Source organism: Acromyrmex echinatior, chromosome 2 (assembly GCF_024713525.1).
Source record: "Acromyrmex echinatior isolate Ae372 chromosome 2, ASM2471352v2, whole genome shotgun sequence".
Taxonomy (NCBI): Eukaryota; Metazoa; Arthropoda; class Insecta; order Hymenoptera; family Formicidae; genus Acromyrmex; species Acromyrmex echinatior.
This window is the reverse complement of record NC_141853.1, coordinates 15,922,544-15,946,065: the sequence shown is the minus strand read 5'-3', so window position 1 is coordinate 15,946,065 and position 23,522 is coordinate 15,922,544. Positions and strand designations below refer to the sequence as shown.

General features: G+C 34.1%; 1 protein-coding gene across 4 annotated transcripts in view; it reads left to right on the top strand.

Moving 5' to 3' along the window:
- The window catches only part of pnt (ETS transcription factor pointed), a 130,277-nt gene that overhangs the window by 24,934 nt on the left and 81,821 nt on the right, over nucleotides 1-23,522 (top strand). For all 4 annotated transcript variants that reach the window (XM_011065395.2, XM_011065396.2, XM_011065394.2 and 1 more), the window contains exon 3: nucleotides 4,526-4,733. In XM_011065395.2, coding sequence (XP_011063697.1) covers nucleotides 4,526-4,733 — 208 coding nt within the window. The remainder of the gene's footprint in view (nucleotides 1-4,525; nucleotides 4,734-23,522) is intronic.

Genomic DNA, 23,522 nt, shown 5'->3' with positions numbered 1-23,522 from the left:
TAATGTATTATACGTGTCTTTTTTTCTGTCTTACATTATCATAATTTTTAATATAAAATAGAATGATTTTATAGAGAGTATAGAGAATTGTTCCATAAATATTAGTGAAATTAAGATCTACGCGAAACTCTACTTTTTAATAATTTTCTATATTTAAAAACAGAGAATTATTCAAATATCAGTTAAATCTAGCTAATATTTATAAAAACCGTTTTATAATTCCATAAATGAACTAACGATGTAATATTAGATTTTACACAATGAATTAAGAATAATAATAATCATATAATCATGCTATGATAAAAGCACGATGCTAATTATTGAAGTTACTGAGCGATTGATCAAGAAAACTTGTCAACTTAGCTGCGTTGTCATTTTTTTTTTAATATGACGCGCATCAACTAACTTTATCTTATTTTTACATGCAATATATGCTGAAATAATAAGAATATCAATCTCACTACGTGTCGAGCGTAAATCTCTTGTCTGAGTAGCAATCATGCATAATTTTTCTTTAGAGCGAAAATGTGAAAAGTGAAAAATTTTTTCGTTTTCAACATGATAAAAATTTTTATGTTTCTGTCTTAAGCCTTTGTGTCCACGATACTAGAAATCAATCCAAGATCTCGAGATTTTTTATTCATTTAAAGATGAAAAAGAATTGACCAATCGCATTGGTCATGTGATTTGTTTAATTATATGATTTGCTCAAATTGTTCAAATGAGATTTGTATATTTTTTCTCTGTCCAAATTCTTGGACTGATTTATCCTTGGACACAAAGCTTTAAGAAAGCAGTTACAAAGGACCAATATCGCGTGAGACCCTTTTATCTTTTTTTTCTGTCAGGTAGTAGTTATTTGATCGGCTATGCACTTTGCACGTTGACTCACTTGCATTCTTAACATTGTTCATAGATTTAATTTCTATATGGTCGCCATTAAAGGTACTTGCTCATGCGCGGGGTTCATTAACGAACGGCTTTGTTAACGCTTTGTTAACGGCTTCGTTAGTCAATTATTTATCGGTGCGACGCGATCTAAGATAAAACATCGCGTAGAAACTTGTCGCTACATTGTCGTCATTGCTTTCGTAAATGTTACGTAACGAACGTGCGATACCCTTGCTGCGACGTGATGATTTATGTGAAATGTATTGAGTTGAATTATATTGTTCGTAATCTTTGGTTAAATGCATATTTGCGATATGGACGTAATTGCACGCGTACATGACGTAGATATTAGCATAAATTACAGTCAGTGACGAGCAATATTAGCATTCCAGCCGTGACATATATCAGATCGGTATTAAATTTATGTAGCAATCGGAATTAATTTTCTCTTTAATATGATTTTAAATGAATAAAAAAGATACTTGTGCCAAGATAAATCATTTATAGGAAAAATTAAGGAGAATAAAAAATGAAGGAGATCCAGATTTTCTATTATATTTTTTTTATTTTGTTATTAAATTTCATTTATTTTATTATCAAATTTATCTATTGATCTGCCCCGTTAACTCGTGTCTTTCTCTATATTTCTTATTTCGATTTATTTTATCGGATATTTGACTAAAAGCAAAATCGACGACAAACAATTTGCACTTCACGTTTGATGTCAATGTAAAATTTATCTTATCGCGTTCGACGGCTCGAAATATCGCGCATGCACGATGCGGATAATGTTTGTGCTAAGATGATGCTCCATTCATCGATAGAATTTGCTGTTAAAACGTTACGGTGTGTGGTCCGCTTACCTGGAATATCGGATACAGAGAAACCTTCGTCATCCATAAACGAAAACGTTCGTGAAAGAAATATTTGTCGGATACGAATCTAAACATCGTCATTCATGCCTTGTACTTATTATCGCCCTGTGCTATTGTCTTTTATCGATAGCTTTAAAAGACAAAAACTTATCAATTATCGCATATTGAAATAAAAAATTGTTTTGATTTTTAAAAGTATTTTATAATTTTATTTTTATTTATTCTACATTTTCGGTTTTCTTATTTCTAATATTCTTTTATCGCGGAATGATAAATATTTGTAGATTTTGCTTTAAAATATCAGTGTTTTTGAAACGAACCACAGCTTAAATCTCGATAAAAATATCGAGATATATTCTCACAACCTCGGATACTTCACGCTCTATCGATCAATATCTGTCTTTTAACTCGTTTTGTTATACAAGTAAAATTTATAGATTTGTATCAAGCTTATCATGTATTATTCGCAAACATTTACCATCCGTCCGGATTATACTACGTCTGATATGAATTAAAAATCTTCAACGGATGGGTTACATAAAATTACGCAAAAGTTCAAGCGCTTATGAAGAAAAAAACAAGTAATCGCAAATTGATAATGCAATTTCTGAATGAATGCAGTTTCCCAATCGTGTTCGATGAACGTAACTTATCTCGCGATATTCTCGAAGCGCGCTGCTTTTGCTGATTTGTTCTTCCTCTTCGCTGGTCGCTGCGTGGCCCGAATAGATTTACATGTCTGAAAGGACTATTATCGAGAATACTTCTGAAACTCTATTTTTGCCACGGCGAAAAACGATCGTGCGTGCCGGCTCTTGAAATTCCGTGATAACGAACCGCGATTTCTCTCGTAAACATTATCGAGTACTTCTCCGCCGATATTTCTCATCTCGTAATATCATAAATTTTATGCTGCAATTTTAGTAAAGACTTTATTATACTTAATACGGAATAAGCAAACTTCTCTTAAGTTTAACTTTTATTTGTAATCTGGAGTTAAATTTTGCAAGAAGGGGGAGTTCAGTTCCCTTTCCTAAAATATCTTGCATCCAAAATATTTGGTAATGTAAGAGAGATGTTGTGAAAAGTAATGAATTTTGAATTTTTTTCCACATTTTTTTGAAAATTTAAAACAAAAAAATTTAGGCTGGACAAAAAAGATCCAAACTGTAGAGGAAGAGTCAAAAACATGATTACAGAGAGATTAAAAAATTTATAATTCAATTGCGAGATACGTTTGTGTAATCTGTTAAGTTCATGATAATAATCGATATTATCATTCCTCGTGTTGGCCTTAATCTTGGCGAGATAAAAATTTGTGTAGATTTATAAGGAAGGCCGCGGTCAATGTTAGTGAAGAAACCAATAGGATTGTCAATTGTATACATTATAGCATTCGGTCATTTTGTCGTAAGATAACCGTCTCGACGATTCACTCGCTCGGTCGCATCTGAGAGATATCATCGTTACAGACGACTCTATCAATGGTTAACTCGGTCACGTACTATTGGCCTGCGATGAATAGATCTCCATTCAGCATCAAATACCGACGACGAAAGAGGAAGAGATAAGCGAATAGATACGTAAACATAGAAAGAGAGAAGAATAACGATGCGAAGAAAGATAGCGGAATAGAACGTGACAAGACTCAGGATCTTTAACCGCTTTCTATTTGTCTACATATATATATGCGTGTGTGAGTTTGTTACGCTGATAACTTAACAAATAATTATTATACAGAACGATCGTTGTACATTGAATTTAGTCGTATATTATTAGCACATAGGATCGTTTTTGCTTATCATTTGTGTCGTCTAAATGGTGGTGTAATAAGGAAAGGATGAATTATTATGTTCGCCCACGCATAAAATAATATTACACTATTATAAAAAATAATTATAAGTTATATATTAATTAATGTACATTATTGATAATAATTACATATAGATTTAAAGGAAAAACTGTATATTATAATATACAGATATTTAAAAATTATGAAGGAAAAAGAGAAAGCGAGCGATTTTCTTATTTATTTCTTGTCATCGCTCATTTTTTATTAAATTTTTAACAAATATTATAACTAAACACTGCTAATTTGAGAAAAATTAAAAACTCGCGCGACTTCCATCTATAATAGCTAATAATTTCGATAATATGGTCCAATCAAGGGTCCAATAATATTATTTTTTCTTCATCAAAAGAATTTTTTAAACTGATCGGTAACTAAAAAATATACTCAAGTTTAATTTCTCTTCCGTACGAATTACGTTCATTGATTCCTCGTAGTACTAGATCACGCGCATTACACGCTGTTGCGTCATTCCATCGCGACATTTCATTCAAGTTAGAGTCTTTCATACGAAGGTCAAGCGAGTCGTGACTATCGCCAGCACGAGCACTCTCTCCATTCTTTTTCCGCTCCAAGCTGTGTCTCCTCTTTATTCCTTTCTTCCTCAACGAATAACGCATGCACGTTGCTTCCTCCTTCAGCGACTAACTGGTTATCTCTCTAATTTGCTTTTCTTACTTTTCAAACATACAGATCTCCTCTTTTCCAAAATTTTCATGAACTTTGTCCCTTTTACATCGAAACTTGTTTACTTTAAATAATTTTAAATGAAGATGTTAAATTTAAACGTTCTACAAAAACATGTCACTGCACTTTACTATAAAAAGATACGCACATATATCACAACGAAATTTTTTACATAGATAAAGACGGGCATGTCAGCGCGAATTAATGATATATATTTTATTAGCGCGACGTTCGAAGCATGGGTAGCTTCCTGGGAGCCAATGGCATCACCGACGGTAGCGGTATGTTGACGATGATGGCGAAGTTGTTGAAGCAAGAGATGACATCCGACGCCGAAGAAGAAGGTTTGGTGCCGGCTCTCCCTGGCAGAGTTACCTCGATGCAGAAGGTGCCTTCCTTGTCGGACCTCTCTGATCCGGAAAGCTCCTTAGGTGAGTCTTTCCAATCCCCATGCTTATCTTCTTAATCGCTCGAGAAACATTGCTTTTAAGGGATTTAGACACCAAACGTCTAAAAATATTGCAAATGCTTAATTTTATATAAATATATATATTTTTTTATGCTTCATTATCACATGAGTTAATAAAAATCATCGGTTAATTAGACTATCGAATATCTAAAAACTAGAAAATTGAATTAAATGCGACAAGTATAGCTGTATATATTTTCTCCTGCGTGCATATTTATTTGGCACGCAATTTGGAAAATTTAGGTTTTAGATTATAAATATATTTATGAGGATTAATAATTGCACTATCTTTGACAGAGAGAATAGATTGACTATTCAGATATAATATAAACTAAATTTATGTTACGATTATATTACATTTGTAATACGATAATTTCTATGATTGAGAAGCAAATAATATATTTTGAAAAAATTTTTGGATGGATACTTTGAGACAAAGAAATATGACTTGCATTGTCGATATGAAGTTGTCAGAGCTGTACTTTTTGTGAATCAATATTATATTTAGCAATTTGTTTGAAAATTTTTGAAAGAAGAAAGTATTTTTTCAAATTTCACAATTATTCACATAATACGATTGTAGTTGTTGGTGAATATTTTATCGTCTTGTTAATATAGCGCATACGAATGGCGTGAGAAAAATTTACGAGAGTGTCCAGACAGCGTTAATAATCGTCCAGCTTAATATTCTCATTAAGCGACTGTTCGCGGGCGTAGAATGATTTTGTCAAGTTTAAAAGCTATTTGTCATCTAAAAGTACATGGTACAGATATTCCTTACTCTTTAATTAGGAACCGGCCATTTATATTTGGTAGTATGAAGTGAAAGGTTTCTGATATTTCTTCATTTTGTATAAAAATATCGATGCATTTCTCGGAATAAAAGGGACAAACTGATAATGAGAAGAATAGTGAAATCAGCTCTTTCGTCGTCTCGTGAAATACGATCAACTGCGATTTCGATATATGTAGCGTTGTGTTAATGTCGGACCAGATACTTAGAGGTACATTTACATCCGATGACGCTTGCATAATTCGAGTACTTGCTACGTGAACTACACTCACACGTATATGATTTGTTCAATTAGATCGCGCGAATGTTGTATACCTCTTGCATAATATCAAACAAAACAATCGGGTATTTACTGTAATTCTGATATGCGAATTGAAATTGTTCTAAACAATGTTGTTTTGTCAGTTTAAGTATTATCGCACATTAATTTGAAACAAAACATTTTTCTTTCCGATAAATTTCAATAACATGATTTGTTTTTCGTTGTATGAATTATATATAGGTATATAAAATTAAATTGGATTCGCATAAACAATATATAAAGATAAATTTAAGAAGATAAACGGCAATATTTCTCATTAAAAAATTAGTATTGTACACAAAATTTTCTCTTTTTATTTCGTTTCTTCGTCGTTTTACTGTATCCGAGTAACTGGCGAGTAATTAACTTATAATGGGGCAGGAAAGTGGATTTCGTCACACTGAAAATCGGAATTTTCTAGGACGAATGTATAGTGTTGAGTGGCAGTGCGAGTCATCCTTGTTACTCGCGGCTCGTCGTGCGCGATCAAAATGTAGCGAGAATTTACGAATTGGATAATCAGCAGCATCCTCATTAAAGCCCCCCCACTAAACGCCCCCGCCTTCCATTCTCTTTCGGACGCGTGTATGAGGCTACGCATACGCGTCGGACGCGTCGCCCCCACCCATTTATCCGATCTTATCTAACTTCGAGGGGCATTTTTCAGTGATTTTCTGTGCCTTTTTCTAAACTTGCGCAATCGACCCGTGAATCATTCTTATAAATATTTAGATGTTACTATTCGAAAAGCAGACGGATAATAAACTGTTGCTCTCTAAACAGTTGCAACATATATCCACAACGTTTGTTGATAATTGTTTATGCACTTATCAGTATTACGAATCGATAAAGTTAAAATGTAGTCTGTAGGTGGAGAGGTAACTAAACATTTATATAGCAATAAGAGAGAAAGATTCACATTTATATAACAATGAGAGAGAAAGATTCACATTTAAATGCTTAAAAATTTTCTGTTCCAAAAATTTTTGTCCACTGTTCGTTTTTTAAGAGTTTACAAGTGTCACAGTTTTATAACAACGGTAGGAACACTGAAAATTTTCTGTCATGCCACATAACATTTAAATTATAAAAATTTGTATTTAAATTATTCCTCTCTCTTTTATCTGAATAAAAATATTATGAAATATCTTTTTATTTCATTTTGTCCTATTTTAAAAATGTATATCAAATAAATCTATCTTTACAAAGTTTTAAAAACATCTTTTCATCCTTAGTATTATATTTTTGCGATATTCAATGTATCTACAGGAAGCACTATAAATTTAAATTGTTTTATATTCATGTTTTAATCATTTCTTTGTCACTATTTTAAATCTATTAAACGGGAACTTAACGTTGTTTAATAATTTTACAGCATTTATGTAGAAACTTACCTATAAATTGAAAACGTATCCCACGCAATTAGCAATTAGAACGTAAGCAATGCCATAGATATGAGCGTAGGACATCAATCGAACAGTATACTGACTGTGCCGTAATAACAACCATGTAATAACGCAACTCAAGCGCGTAAATTGCGTATAATTAGCCGGCCGATTTATCGTGTGTCATTTAACTTTCGGTGGGCGTGAATCAGACGTGATTCTGTTTATTACCGTAGAATGCACGTGCTAATGCACGCGTAAATAATTAAATAGTTGAAATCGCTCGAAATTAATTCATTGTTACTCGTCGGTCAACAATCAATATTTGATCCGTATCTTTCACGCGCGTTGATTTGCTTAATTTTAGACTACTGTATATCTGACATGCAGTACGAGACCACATGTCATGTCGCGAATGTTTAATGACTTTAAATATTAGCTCAATGCACATTTAACGCGTGACGTAAATAATTTGTGATTAACGCTTAAAATAAATCAAGCGAGATTTATATATTATAATTATGATATTCATATAAAATTTTATCCTTCAAGATTTATTCCTATACAATTTTCTTGCGACTGATAACAATATAGAAACATGATATTTTTCAAAATTGCTTTCTATCAATTGTTATAACAAATATTATTAGAGAGAATTATTTTATTAATTATTAATTAATTTTATTAGAAAAAAATGTAGAACAACCTTATTTAAGGATCTTAATTATTACTAAGATTGCTCTTTGAATTTTCCATTATTTATACGATCATAAACTTTCCATTTGCTTTTTTCATAACAATCTCCAACACTATTGTCAAACGATCGAACATTCGATCTTCGTTTACGACACGCTGCCATCGATGGCAGTCGGTACTCAGAATGTTTTATGCAAATAGCCATTGTCTATCCTGACATTGACGCGATGGCGAGAGATTTGTTTTGCGCTTCTTATGTGTCGTTGCACATAAAACGTAACGCATCTGCGTCGCGAATGTAACACTGTGGTAAATTCGGCTCTCGCTCCCTCGCGTGTTTGTGAAGAAATGTTGTCTCATAAATATGAATTCGTATGGCAAATACCGTATGAGACATCGGACCAAGAAACTTCGAGGAAAGTTTAGTCATCGCATCGTTATTTTGCCATTAATATTTTAATGGAGTGTGAGATGAATTGCTAAGTTATAATCGATATATAAAGATACCGCACACAGTGTATCTTTATATATTTTTTAAATTAACTTTCGTTTTTTAAATTGCTTCGTATTTTAATTATATCTTAATTATGTGTGTCTCATCTCATTTCTCTTTTTTTTTTATATCTTCTCTATTGCATAAATTTAATGAAAAGATTCTTATTTTAGATAAAATTGCTTTTAGACTAATGAGTTTTACTTGTATCTAATATGTTTTAAAAAACATAAATTTTTGTTAGTTTATTGAAATACTAAAGTTTATTTTATTGGTAGTCTTATCAAATTTAACAGCGTTAAAATTTTCAGTATTCATTTTTATGTATATAATTTTTAAATTAATTAATTTCGTGGAATAATCACACAAATTTTTGTTTTTATTGAACATCAGTGAATATTTTTTACAACACGGATAAGAATTTTCAATCTCTGAGTACGAGTACAAGGTGTGTATTTCCTATTTATCCCTCAATCAAATCGACACCGGATGATCGAAGCTCGTTAAATTACGTGTCCTGACTTACTAAAAAGTCCCGCCCCGTAACTGTGCGTGCCCCTATCTTTTTGTCTCGTGCCTCTGTATGTTAATCATAAATCAATTGAGCACTACCACAAATCTTTCAATCAAATGCAAAGGATTTACATGAATTATTAATGCAAAATATATAAATAAGTAGAAAATATTTGAATGTCACTTTACTGACATTTGATAGATATTTCATATACGCATTATTTTGAAAATCGAAGTCAAAATCGAAGCATACCTGATCTCACGTCATACGATACGTTCAAAATTTTTAGATTTTTTTATTTTCTCAGTAATTAGTCAGTCGGTTTCGAGACCGTTCTAGCAAGCTTGTTAAATTCAATAAACACAGTACACCTATTTGGAGGGACGAGTGGGAAAAATACTGAAAAGCAAACTCGTGACGTGCGAACCCAAATTCGTTCGGGTTTGTCAGAAAAAGGGAGATGAATGAGAAACAGAGGAGAGAAATTGCTGGAGAAGCCCTGCACCTGCATGGGAATGTATCGAGGCGACGCAAAGCGGCGTGGCGAGTGGAGGTGTGGGCTTTCTGAAAGGACGGAGAGGAGAGGAAAGTTGCAGGCCGGCTAGACGGTACATTAGGTGCTATAAATGCCATCACACAAATGACTCATTATACGGACATTTTTCGAAAAAAAAAAAAGGGTATATATATCTAAATATTTATAAATAAAACTCGTCCATAGCAAAATCCAAGAAAAAAATGCATGATACATTTATCTGTTTTTCTTTCATTTATTTAATATACAAAACATTAAATTATATTACATAATCTGATAATATAAAATAATCGTTAATCTTTTCCAATTTTAAATTATTTTTAAATATTATACATAATATGCCCTTCACGTTATGATATAGTTTTGTCACATTTTTTTATTATTTTATTTGATGATATTTGAGATGCGATCCACTTAATCCACTGCAAATTGGACGATACTTAATGCTTTGTTGAGCTGCAGGAGGAAAAATTTTACGAATAGATCAATCGAAGAATGCTTCAAAGCATTTGCAGCGTGAAGTGGATCGCACTCTTAGATATCGAAGTGAAGTTCGATGAAATGTCCAGTATACAAAAGAGGCATTTATGACGCCTAGTGTACATCGCGCGAAACGCATAACCGCAGCTGTGCGTGCGGTCGAGCTCCTCTCCCTCCCGCTACATCCTTCATCTTCCCTCCTCGTTCGCTTTGCTTACCTACCTACCCGAGACCAGACGCAGATACGGTTCTCACGTCCTCGATCGTCGGCGACGGCGATTTGCAGTTTGAAACAAATCCTTCCCGCAGTAAACGAGTGGCCTCGCTGGACCTGTCGAGCGCTACCCGATTCTGGCTTTCTTCCTTTGACAGAGCTGCGCTCTTGAAGACGCGATCTCGAGAGTAGTTGGTCGGTAGTTGTTCTCGCATCTCGAAAATAAAAAAAATCGAGGCAAACCACATGTTTTTCTGAATATAATTTTCGGTCGTTTACGCTTTGACTTTGTTGGTGAAATGAAACTGAGCGAGCGTATAGTCACTTAAATTTAATTTGATTAATTCTATTTCATATTCAAGATGTTATATATAATTTGCTATCTTCGATGCATACGTTCTTCTTTTATTTATGTGAACTACAATATTTATATGTATATAAATTTTTAATATTTTAATAATTTAATTAATCATCGTTACGACATTAAATATTAGTATAATATTTTGAGCGTTTCTTATTAAATCAACTACACGAAAAGATATCGTATCAAATAATTTAGGAAGGATATATTATAATCACTTTCATTAATTATTTAATTAGTCTTCAAAGACTTTCAGAAATTTATATAATTATAATATCTAAATTTTATTATATCTTTATTTTCTTCTCTTGTACTTTTTAAAAGCAAACGACTCTCGATTGAAACAATAAATGTCTGGATGGGAAAAAGTGACAAAAATAATAGCTATCAAAATGAGATCTCTTCTATTTCTCTTCTCACAGCTCGCTCGATGTTGCCCGTTGTTTGTACAAATCGATGTTGACCTCACGATTGAAATGGCTTGCGTAGGTCCGTTTTATCTTTTCTCCGACCGATACTGATGTATATTGATCTTGCTGTCGTCTTTCTCGAAGAAAATACGATAGCAAAACGACGTTAATGTAGATCATCAATAGCATTTTCGAATAAACAAAGAGGAAGGTATTGTATAGATGTAATGTCTGTTCGCATAATTCTAAAATCACTTTAATTGTATATACTTTAATTGCAAAATTTGAAAACATATTTAATCAACATTGCACTATATTTATTATTATTTCTACGCGGAATGAATAAGTTGAATTCAATTTAGCGATTTGATAAATTTGCCAACTTAACTACGTCGTTATCTCTTTTTGTCATTAAAAAAATTAACTGCCAACAGAGATATGATTGCTATATGAATTATATTTTAAGATAAGAGAACCAGACAATCATTTCAACATAAAAAATGCAATTTTTTTTAACATGTTAATGCTAAAGATACCGAGCGGTCATTATTAATCATTCCTATTTTTTATATTAATATTTCTTGTGTAAAAGATAGAAATTTGAAATATTTTTCAATAATTATGTCCTTTATATTAATGAAATATTTCATTTTCCGATGAAATATTTTATTTTCTCTCTTTTCATAGTAATTTATTCACTTTGTCCTTTTTAAGAGTAAGAATCTTAGTACTTCTAATGTTAAAGGTCGACAAATTTCTCGAACTTTGTCTTCATATAAAACACAACTCATAATTATACCGAAGCTGTTTTGCTGGGTTATCGAGCGAGATTAAAGATAGCATCGCTCGTGAAGAATGAAACACTGTCATTGATGTTTTGCGTTAATAAAAGAAAATCTGGTTGGAAGAGATTTAAATAAAAAATGAGCTTTCGCTGTTCTGTTCTATTTGTCTCAAGCACAAGTATATATCTAATTTTTGTTATTCTTAGATTAGAATAACAAAAATCGCGTCTTAGTTTTGCTTTTTCTCAAATGTTTATTGCATTATTATTCACAAAAATGTGCTTGTGTGGATGTATACGATCCATAAATGTACATGTCTACAGTATATTTATAACTCGGGTCCATAAATTTGATAAACTTATAAATGACTGTGCAAATCAGTCATCCCTGCGAGAAGAAAATCAGGTCGGTGCTCCAACAAGCAAGTGTCTACCTCTGCTGGTTTGCTCACCGGATGTCTTTACTACGGCTTCGATACGTTAGCCATAGGTAGAGCCACGGATACGTTTATGCGATCTGACCACTGTGGATAAAGTAGATTCCTGAGAACGTTTGATATTCTACAGGGTGTACCGTTTAGAGTCATATTGGAAACAATTTTCTTAGAAATATGATTTTGTGCCAATTCCTTTTTTTCCTTAATTTTTATCCGCAACAATTTCTCCGATTATAATATTTGATTTTTTTTTTTTAAATAAACGTTGATTGTAATATTCTTTTATAATCAGAGTTTATTTCAAACTGAACGATGAGTAGCGTTTCGTTCTTAATTTTTTATTTTTGAAATATGATCTTTAGAAAACTACTCAGATTTTTATGTTTTCAAAAACCCTTTGTCTTTGCTAACAAAAATAGCTTTTAGATTTCACAGGAAGTAACGTTAGTGACCACTTCCTGCCAATTCCAGGCACACTGTAAAGAAATTATACACGTCGTGTATTCAAAATTGTTTTAAACTGAATTACAAATTTATCGAAACTTTTATTCTCAATCTTTTTTTTTTTTCATTTTCATACAAATGACATTTCCCATAATTCGAAAAAAGCAACATCCGTTGTTGCGCACGCGTGCTGAGAAAGGGAGGGAGGTGATAGAGAGAGAGAGAGAGAGAGAGAGAGAGGGACAGAGCAGAGAGGGCAATGGTTAGCAACAGGTTGTGACGTCACGAGGCGCCACGCGACTCCGCTTCATTCACGAGAAGCCAGAAGAGCGAAAGAGGGTGGACCAGGAACTCATAACCGGCGATGCCTTGCCTTTCCTGTTTTCTCACGTGATTCGACAAGCCGGTTTATCTCGATCGACGGCCGCGGCACTCAGCCCGATCTCTGGCACTGGCAATTATTGGCCCGTAACGGTTTATGCCGAAGCCCGGCAGCGAGGTTACGGAAATGGGTTCCCAATTCCGAAATGACGCGGATAAAATTAATGCTTCGCGCAAATGCGTTGTCATATATATTTAGTACACAGGCTTTCAAGTAGGTTCAACCTTTACTTAAGAGCTTTCCGATTAAATTGATAATCACAAGCCATTCCACGTGACTACTAATTAAAACCATGACTATTATGGCTGACTATTAATTAAAACAAAGATAAAAATTTATGTACGTCATATAGAAAGTATTCCTATTTTGTTGAAAACTCGAAATACTTCATTCACATTTTTAACTTTGTTTAAATTTAATATTAAAAGTTGAATTAAAAATCAGAGCACAGTCCTTTATATAATACATAATGCTTAAGAGAATCGACCAATTAGTCTTTTTTTTCTATGAAATGAAGAGCACCGACTTTAAAAATGCAGAGTTTTGCTTTAATGCTGGTAGATGAATAGTATTGTTCATTTGATTGACATAATTATGTTTCGACGTTATTATCTATATTTTTTCTGGACGAATATAACTTTATTTTATATATAAACTTTATACAGGTATTTCATAAACAGTATTTGTTTTTCATATCATAAATACATTATATCTTTGATCCGGTTTCACTAGCGTAAGATTAATTTTAATCTCAGTTCAATTTACTCTTTCTAAGAATTAGAAAAAGAATGAAAGGTGATCTTACGTTGGAACCGGGTCTGAACCTCATTCTACATTAGACACAAGCCGATCGCAAGTTTGCATTTTGAAATCAACGCTTCAGATTGGCTGTCGCAACAAACTTGAGATTAACTTGCGTGTAGAATGAACTTTATATAAACGTTAACCTGCGTGACACTTGTTCAAAGATACTCGTCAGTGTCGTTCATCTTCAATCAACGTGACGTTTATTTTCTCTCGCTAACTCGTTCATTCTACAAAATCAATATTTATTCTTATCGAGCGAGTGAGCGCCAATTTCGCTTTGTCGAATTTCTCTTTTTAGAGAAATGACCGGCATCGATCCCCCCTTGTCGATTCTCATTGACCCAGGGTTCTTCAACCCCGCGACATCGTGCTCGTAGCCGACGTTCGAATTCGAGTCTATCCGTTCACCGGTGCAACTCTCGGCCCTCTCGCCTTCGCACGGAAAGACGGCGAGTGAAGGATGAAAGATGACGGCGAGGCAAGGTGAACGCGGCGCGAGTACCCCACCACGGAGCGAGTAGCCACGCGAGTTCATTCATGAGATCGTGGGAACATGCCTCACGGTGGGTCCGTTCTACCCCGTCCTCCCTTCCCCCTCCCCTCACCCTCCTCCTCCCGGCACATGTTAGCCGGTCGGTTTATCTTTTCTTGTCCTGTCTCCCTCCGTCTCTCTCTCTCTCTCTCTCTCTCTCTCTCTCCGCGCTCCCGCGGAGGCTCCTTCTCCCTCGCGTCTAGCACCTGTTTCTACCTTCTCCCCCTTCTCCCCCTCCTCGCCCCGCTCTCGGCCTCGCCGACCCGCTCTCGCTCCCGCAATTCCTCACCCTAGGCCTTTCCTCTTCTTACTCTCTTTTCCCTAATCATTCCTCCTTCTTGTTGCCGCATGCACTCATTTCTCTGTACTTAACTTCCCTCTCGCTCCTTCCGCTCCATCCATTCCTCCGCTATAATTCCACTCTTCGTACTTGTTGTTTATCTACCTATCTTTATATAATTTCATTCTTAATAATTTCTCGTCGACCGACATTACATTTGTTTCGTTGTCAAAATCCTTCGTTCCTTCGCATAGCTTTCTCTTATTCCTCGAGCAACATTGTGCCATGTGCTTTGCCTCCATGTCTCTCTCACCTGTTCTTTATTCAGGTATAACGTATTTTTTTTTTTCGCGATCAGTACCGATGTCTCTCTCGCACCACTTTTGTAGCCATTCTCCCCTTCTCCGCCATCTGCTCGTCTCCCTCTACGGGTCTGTTCCGCACGCTGCTTCGTTTTACCTGCTCGCGGCCACTCGCCTGATCACCCCTCTCTCTCTTCGACCCTTTCCCGAGATCTACGTTCGGTACAGTGGCTGCTACAAGCTCTGTCATTTTATCGAAAAACATCAAGAGAACATATTTGTCCGGATGGAGAACATTGGTCAACCGTGCTGACTTCGAAAATGTTTTCATAGGCTATGTAAATTTCCCGATAACATGTTTTTCCGACTGCTGAATTGGTATTGGACATGTACATAGAGAAAATAAAATGAATATAGATTTTATGTGACAATAACATTTTCTTTATTTTTAATCGATCGTACTTATTTTAGCAGAAAACTAAATAAAATAATAAATCTCAGACGCGTGTAACGTATAAACTGACAGCTAGGAAATCGAATCGAATCAGATTGTGGGAAAGAAATTTCCGTCTCCGGAGAGTACGGTGGTTGAGCATAAGATCTATTGTTTCCTGTTGACTAGACGAGAATTAATAGCGCAGGAAGAAATACGAAGAAGTTTTTTATTTAACATATTTCCTTTTCTCCTTTCATATTCTGCATACAATTTCCTAAGAAAATACATATAAGTTTAAATCTTTTTAACAAGAGAGCTGTCCAAATTCAAGGTCTATCTATTAGATGAAGATTTTCCCTATTATTCTATTATATTTCCATATCGCAAAGAATTGTTGTTTTAATATTTTTTAAAATTAGTTAAAATGAAATCGCTCCTATTCGAAGAAATTGAGACAATTTAAATATCGCGCAGCATAATGAAACATTTGTCTTTATATGTATATACGTAAAACACTTTTGCATTCGTAGAAGAACGCAATATTGAAAATTTTTTATCGTACTCTCTAAACCTGAATCAGTGGATAGTCACTAATTACCTAGTGGTTTATTTGGCACTGATACTCAGTGAAAGTTCAACTAAAAAAGGAAGAATATTTGAGCATAATAACTAAAATACTGATTTTTGCATGTTAATTTCAATCTTCCAATACCATATTCATTGAATTTAAACACTAAAACAAGGTTAATTAGATCAAAATTAGCTAGATTAGGGATCTCACATTTAATTCACTGATCATCAGTAGCATACTTGGCACTGGATATCAATGATTATCCACTGATTCAGATTTAGAGAGTAGCGTGAGCTACTTGAATTATTCAGAGATGTTATCTTTTTCATCTCTGATACATAAAAAAAAGAGAAATAACGCTTCCAAAGATTGTCGAAGGAACTTTCGTAGTCTACTGTACCCGACGACCTCTGCGTGGCCGGCAGCCGGCGGAGACATAATTGCGGCTCGTAATCATGCTGCTGAGCCCGAGGGTATTCCTCGTCCCTCCTCTTTAACCCTCGTAGCTCGTTTCTACTTCGTCTTCCTTTCGTTCTGTCATACCCTCTTGTCTCTTTCACTCCCGTGCGTTCTTTCCCCTTATCTTCGCTTTGCGTTTCTCCAGTTTGAAACGAGTAAAATGTAATAACGTTACGTCCACGGAAGTTAAAGACCCGAGTAGGAAGCCCGAAAGGGAAGAGATTTGATAGACATCGAGTGGAATCCCCCGAAGCAATGATGGGGATTCTAAGGACTCGGTTCAGTTCAATGAGGTGAACGCAGAAGCGAGATGATGTAAAAATATACGAAAAAGAAGACAAATATATTCAAAAATTCTTATATTCCAAAATATAATTAATATTATATCATTAATTCTCGTCTTATCTATCGTGAAAAGATACTTGATACTTTCCATTTAATAATATAAATTGACACAAACGTCATTCTATCTTTCTTTGCATTCCATGAGTGAATAAAAACCGGACGATACTTGGGTCCACCAAAAAAATTGAAAACATCCACTATCAAGTTTGTGATTAACTTAGCTATCTGCAGAAACAATTATATTGCGTAATATTATTTTGAAAAGAGTAGTAATATATTGCCTATCAGATTAGCTGCAATTAGTTTCATAACTGCAATAGACATGGAATGGTGAAAGAGACGCAGATCGACAAGGAAATTATTTATTTGATTGACTATATATAATGTTACATTTGTATAGCCGTTCCATAATAACGGCGCGTTTCATATTATGCTCGGTAGCCGCTACCGCTTAGATAGGTATAGCTATATTATTGCGAGAAGTGCACCAGGCGAAGAACGAGGCACGGAAGGTGGACGAACGTAGGCCGGACTACGCACGTTCGGTGCGTATCACACGCGCTATTACCCCTAGCTAGAAGATACGGCTCGCCGCGCCGCACCGTTTTACGACCGAACGTTTATTCGCCATTTCGAGCCTCTTAACGTCCGCCGCGGAATATCGAGCTTAATATATCGGGACGTGAGCCGTTCGCCTCTCTCCCGACCATCCCTTTTCATCCACGCCCTCTTCGTTCCTTGTATTATACGTTTGCGGACACTACATCGAGAGAGCGCCGAGACGAGAGTGTTGCACGAGAAGTTTCGAAAGGTCGTCCCATGATTCGGCGCGAAGGAAATATACTGATGGCGATTGGATCGCGTCCTTGCAGAAAATTTACATTTTGCTGAACTGGGATTAAGTTAGCACCGGCCTGTGACGATCTTAATCAGATATAGATATTTTATAATTGCATCTCTTAAACTTGATCTCCTAGTTTTTCAAGAAAACAGTTAATTATCTTGGAATGTTAATATATAAGTAGATAATATTTGTTTATTCTTAAAGATGCGAGTGTATATTAGTAAGATTAAAATTTCTATAATTTATATTTAATCAGTAAACTGATAAGCTTATAAAATTGCGAACACACAAATACGCAGTTTTATGGCCTACAATGAATTTTATTTAATAACTGTATTTTAAAAAATAAACTACTGTTAGAATTTATTTCCATATTCGTACGTAAAATGTTTTATTTTTAAGCGACTTATAATTAATCTTCTTCAGTTACTACCAATTAATGTATTCTCAAAATGTAATAATTTAATATCTCGAATCTAATATATGCACAAGTTATAATTTTCAACGCATGAATTGCAAATAAATCCTAATTCGTGACATTAAATCCTATCGTTAACAGTATATTTTCCACGAAGGTCGTATCGGAATTTTAAAGGCTCACAAAGGTGTGATAGTATTCACCAAGTTGATTATATTTCGATATCAATTATGTAAAACCCTCTGTAATTAATTCCTCGGTCAGGTTTATATTTATATATTTAATTTATAACAGTATTGCACAGGTTTGCACAGGTTGTGCAATATAACCTGCGACCTTTATGGCTCGCGGTCCACCTTTGAATTTGTTGTAACCTGTCGAATTATAGCCGAAAATATAAAATTATATTTTTTGTACGTAAACTAAATAAACATCATATTATTAAGCAAGTTTCTGAAAAATGGTTCTCTCTGAAAATGACTCTAAAAAAAGCTTTATGAGAAGAAAATAAACAATTTTTGTCTCGTTGTTTTTCTGTAAAATTGATAGTATTTAAGTAAAAAATTATTAAAAACTAATATTCAGTGATTTTTCAGTAATTAATATTTTGTTAACTATTGCGGAAATTTTAAAATGGTAGAAGACTTTGTGACCCAATTTAATCCGCTCTACACAAGAGCGCTTGTCAAAAAATTTCGGAACACCCTATATATTTACCTTATCATTTAAAAAATATAAAATCTTATAAATAAATCATGTTTCTTTTATATCCATTTCTTCCAATATAGATTAATTTTAATCTCGATCAGTTTAACTTACTTTTTATCTTTTTTTTTTAGTTATTAGAATCAGAAAAAGATAAAGAGTAAATTAAAGAGATTAAACTTAGTTTATCTTGATAGAAAGAACGTATTAAAAAGATTTCTGTAACAAGTTTACGTGAAATAATATATCATCTTACTAAAAGGCAAAACATATAAATATCAATATCATTAACGAATTAACGCGCGAAAAATTTCGATTGGACCTGTTCGAATCCATCCCGTATCTCGGAAAAGTATAAAGGAGGACCCTTACGACCGGGTGTAACCGATTAGGGATGCTATTAAATATACGCGCGCGGTTGCAACAGGTACACGACCTGAAACGGGCAACAGCCGGTCGATGTTATTGCTCTCGGGAAGACGGTAGCCGGGGTAATTGATTATCTTGCGCCCTTTATACGTTACGAGCTTGCCCTACCTCTTAAATCCAGCCTCCGCGATCTAAGAGATGCGCTCTCCTCGCATTTTCTATACCCGCAAATTATACGGCGGAATCGACGTTAGTTTCAAGGGAAAAAAGAGTTAAACCGAACGAAAGTGGTCTACTCTACCAAGATGAGGGATCGCGGTATATGCAAAGGAGAAATACTATAAAAATCGACAAAGGCATAAAAAATAATTTACATCGCGTATCCTTCATTATAGTATATTCGCGGTATTATTATTTCTAATAGCGGTACGATTTGTATTAAATTATTATTATTATTATGTCTTAATAATCCATTGATCTTTCTAATTCGCGTCGCACAAATTTTACAAAGTGAAATATATAATACGTATAAAATTAAGAAAATGTCGGAATCATCTTTTTGTTTCTTTTCTTCGTTAAACACTAAATTAATCATATCCGTTTTTAAGGATACATTGTAGTAGCAATTTAAGCGTTCAAGTATGAAAGAGATATTATCAAAAACACCAAGTAACAAAATTATGCACATATTTAATAGCACACTCTTTGCGATTTTATTTTGTACTTAATCTGATATGCTGCAGGCTGCAATTTATACCATAGTTGCTTGTGTCAAAATAATGAAAATACATGATTCATACTGAAATGTATGAAAATAACGGAAACAATAAAATTTGCATACAAGTATACATACATATACGCATATATTTTCCTATCGTACGTATGCACGTAATATGAATGACGAGTCTTGGACGAATGGAAGTTCGAGTGAAGCTATAAATCGATTAAATCATTAATCCAGATACCGAAGTATCGCTGCGGTAGATTCCAAACAAGGCAGCGCAATAAATTACAAATTAATTACAGCTCGGCTTATGACGCGTCTTCCAATTTCGAAGTGGCGAACGAGAAGAGCTCGACTCCGTGGATGCTGCAGGCGCGTGCAACTTCCGAATGCGCAGCGAGGCCCGTCTTCCCGGTTTTATGTGGCGTAGATTCTGCCATGTAGAATCCTCCTCTTTCCACGGATGTATTATGGTTAAACTGCCGCTCGCTGGTACTCTCCTGGAGGCCGCTCGCCTCCGTTCGACCATGGCTTCTGGTCTCCCGCGAGAAAGATTACGGAGATAATGGGGCTTGAGTAGCTGCAACGCGTTGCTCGGTCCCCGCTCCTAACAAATTGCTGGGTTCATTCATCCTCTCTCGACGATATATACAAGAAAAAACTAGCCGCGCTAGCTACTCACGGCGGTACATGCGTGTAACTTCGTCCTTTCTCGCGTGGCTAATCGTTACGGAATACTACGTTCCCGTCTTTTGCGTCCGAGAATCTCTGCGTCGGACACTGGAAGCTATCAACGACGGATACTGGAAACGTGCACTTCCCACGCGTCATTCAACACGCGATAATCGGAAATTTCCCACAGAGGTCTTCGAAATTCTTCTATTTGACGATTTATTTAACCACTGTAAAAGCGGTCGTTCCGGAAAAAGGAAATTTCTCGTTTCCCGTATATCGTGCGACTTTATAAGAGGTTCTAAATTATCGCATCTGCATTAATCACAGATAACTATATGTTTTATATTCTTGAAAGATATCGTGGCATATATATATATATATATATATACACATATATCAAGTAAATGTTTCTAAAGAACCGCAATGATCATAAATCTTCATTTTTTGTTTATTTATTAGAGCATTAATTATTTCACTTATATCTCTATTCTCCGTAAGATTGTTACACTTGTTGAAAACTATCATTCTTTGTATTAACATTTTGAATATGTATATACATACATGTATTAGAGTCTTGTGCTAAATGTATTTGTACCTCATTGGCAAGTGTGATTCACGTTCTTTAAGAGGCGATAATTTCCATATTATCTAGTGACTAATACGCGTTTAACGGCAACCATGATTTTCCTTTCGTTCCGTCTCCGCGCCGATTCTGATCTATCGATTATATCTACTTGCGAATTAATCGATCTTTGCTTGGAATTTGCTCTATATTTTCCAATAACAATTATAATTCCTCTTACTAATTTTTTGTAGTTATATGATAATTCTCAGGTATATTTTTAGAAACACGTTAGTATTTCCATCGCGTTCAATCCGTTTTATCATCTCTCTACAAGATCTTACTTGAGAAAATATTTATTCGGGCAAAAATGTATATATATTCTCGCAAACTTGAAATTATTTGCGACCGATTTTTAATATTGACTATTGTGTACACAAGTATACATATCATTACCTCTCAAGTAGCCTTTGACTGAGACTCTCTGCCTATATATATGTACATACAGATAATTCAGAATCTTCAAACACGCGTGTCACATAATACGTTAAAACAGATAGCAGACATAGCTACTGAATAAATTTTGTATGATTATCATATTTCATGATGAGATTTTACGCGATGCAAGTCCGCGTCATTTACTGAATAAATTATCTACTTTTAGCAGCTAAGTCTAAACTCGTCGCGGTAGCTTTTTACGTGACCGGTTTATCAATGTAGCTCTTTTTCGTTACGATCGACTCGAACAGCCGCAGCGTGTGTCGAGAACCTTCGATAAGAGAAGCGCGTGGGCACTGGACCTGATATAGTGCGTGGAAAGAAGCGTCGATAAGATGAGTCGACATACTGCTTGATGTGTTTGCGTCGATCCCATAAATCGATAACCAGTTCCACAATTTGCATGAATTAATAAACAAGGCGTGCCCCATAACCACGCTGTATAATGTTTTATAACAGCATATATTCTGGAGATTTAATTAACATTGAAAAACTTAATTTGACTAATAAATTAAAAGAGTTGAGTAATATCGCACTTCGATTCCTATCTCATTTTAATAAATTGTGCGAAATATCTACTTCTATAGTTATCGTTTCGACATATTTACGACTCGCTAATTGTAAGCATTAATTTATGATATTCGAACTGACAATCCCTAATTGTTATTAATATGTAACTATGAGATACCTTATTTTTATATAGGTATGTATATGATTGAAGTACATATGTGAATATTGAAATAATCTCTTAAAATCTTTTTATATAATAGTTAATTCTGATAGGGACAAACTTGAATTTTTATGTAAAAAATATTTACGAAAAGGAAAATGTGAAGAAATACATAACAACTTTTGCATACGAATATATATTTATATAAAATTTTATTTAATTATATTTTTTATTCTTTTTTATTTTTGTTAATTATTTAAACAATAAAAATTTAATCAGTTATATGTAATTAATACAATTAAGATTGACTAAATAATATTAATACATCACTTCATATATTTTCTAATTGCATTTCCTTAAAAAAATCTTATTTCTATATAAACCACACAATAAATCAATGTATGCCTAATGTTGTGCATACAAGATTAAATAAAAAAATTTAGCACTAGTCTAACTCATCCGATTTAAATTAATGGATCTATTAAAGAAATATTTCAATAGAAATTGATTATTAAATTTGCGCATAATGATGAATAATAAATAAGAAACGGATGCTTTCTCCACCTTTCCAGTTTTCGTTTCTTCCTTCAGATTTTATTGCACTCTGATGATACAACATCATTGCGAAATGATTAGTTACGCATATAATTAATCGTCGTAATAAAATAATCGCCCACACTTGCGCACCCCTGATGTTAGTCATACGACGCGAACTTTGTTATTATGACGGAATCTCATCAAAATGTGATAATAATATGAAAAAATAGCTGTATGATTCACTCGTCATATATTCAACGATTCGTAAATTATTTGCGCTTTCAATCTAAAAGCAACGAATGAATTACGTTTAATTTAACGAAAAATTCAATGCAAATAAACTTTACTTCTTCAAAATGAATACTAAATTGAAGATATTATGCAATACTGAAAGAAAAAAGATTATTATTTTGAATTTAAGTGGGAAGGGATTACAAACATTTAACAATTTATCTTATTTTTGTTTATAATTTGTATGTCAACAATTACATTTACATTTCTTTCTTATAAGTTTAGTTATTTTATATTATTACAAATTAATGTGTTTTGATAGTTTTAATAGTATTCAAGCAGTCTTCTAGTTGGATTGGTGAAACCATCATTGGTCCCCTTAATCTCGGTTTTATTACCGCATCCGACTAAAATATAGCGTTACTCATACTTCGTTTTTTATTAGGCGAGGATTTAGCCGCTAGTTTACTTTGGATCGTTAAGAAAGATCCATGCATTGATATACACGTCTTTTTATTATAAGAATTTGCACAAAATAACGAGTCTCTACTTTTGTT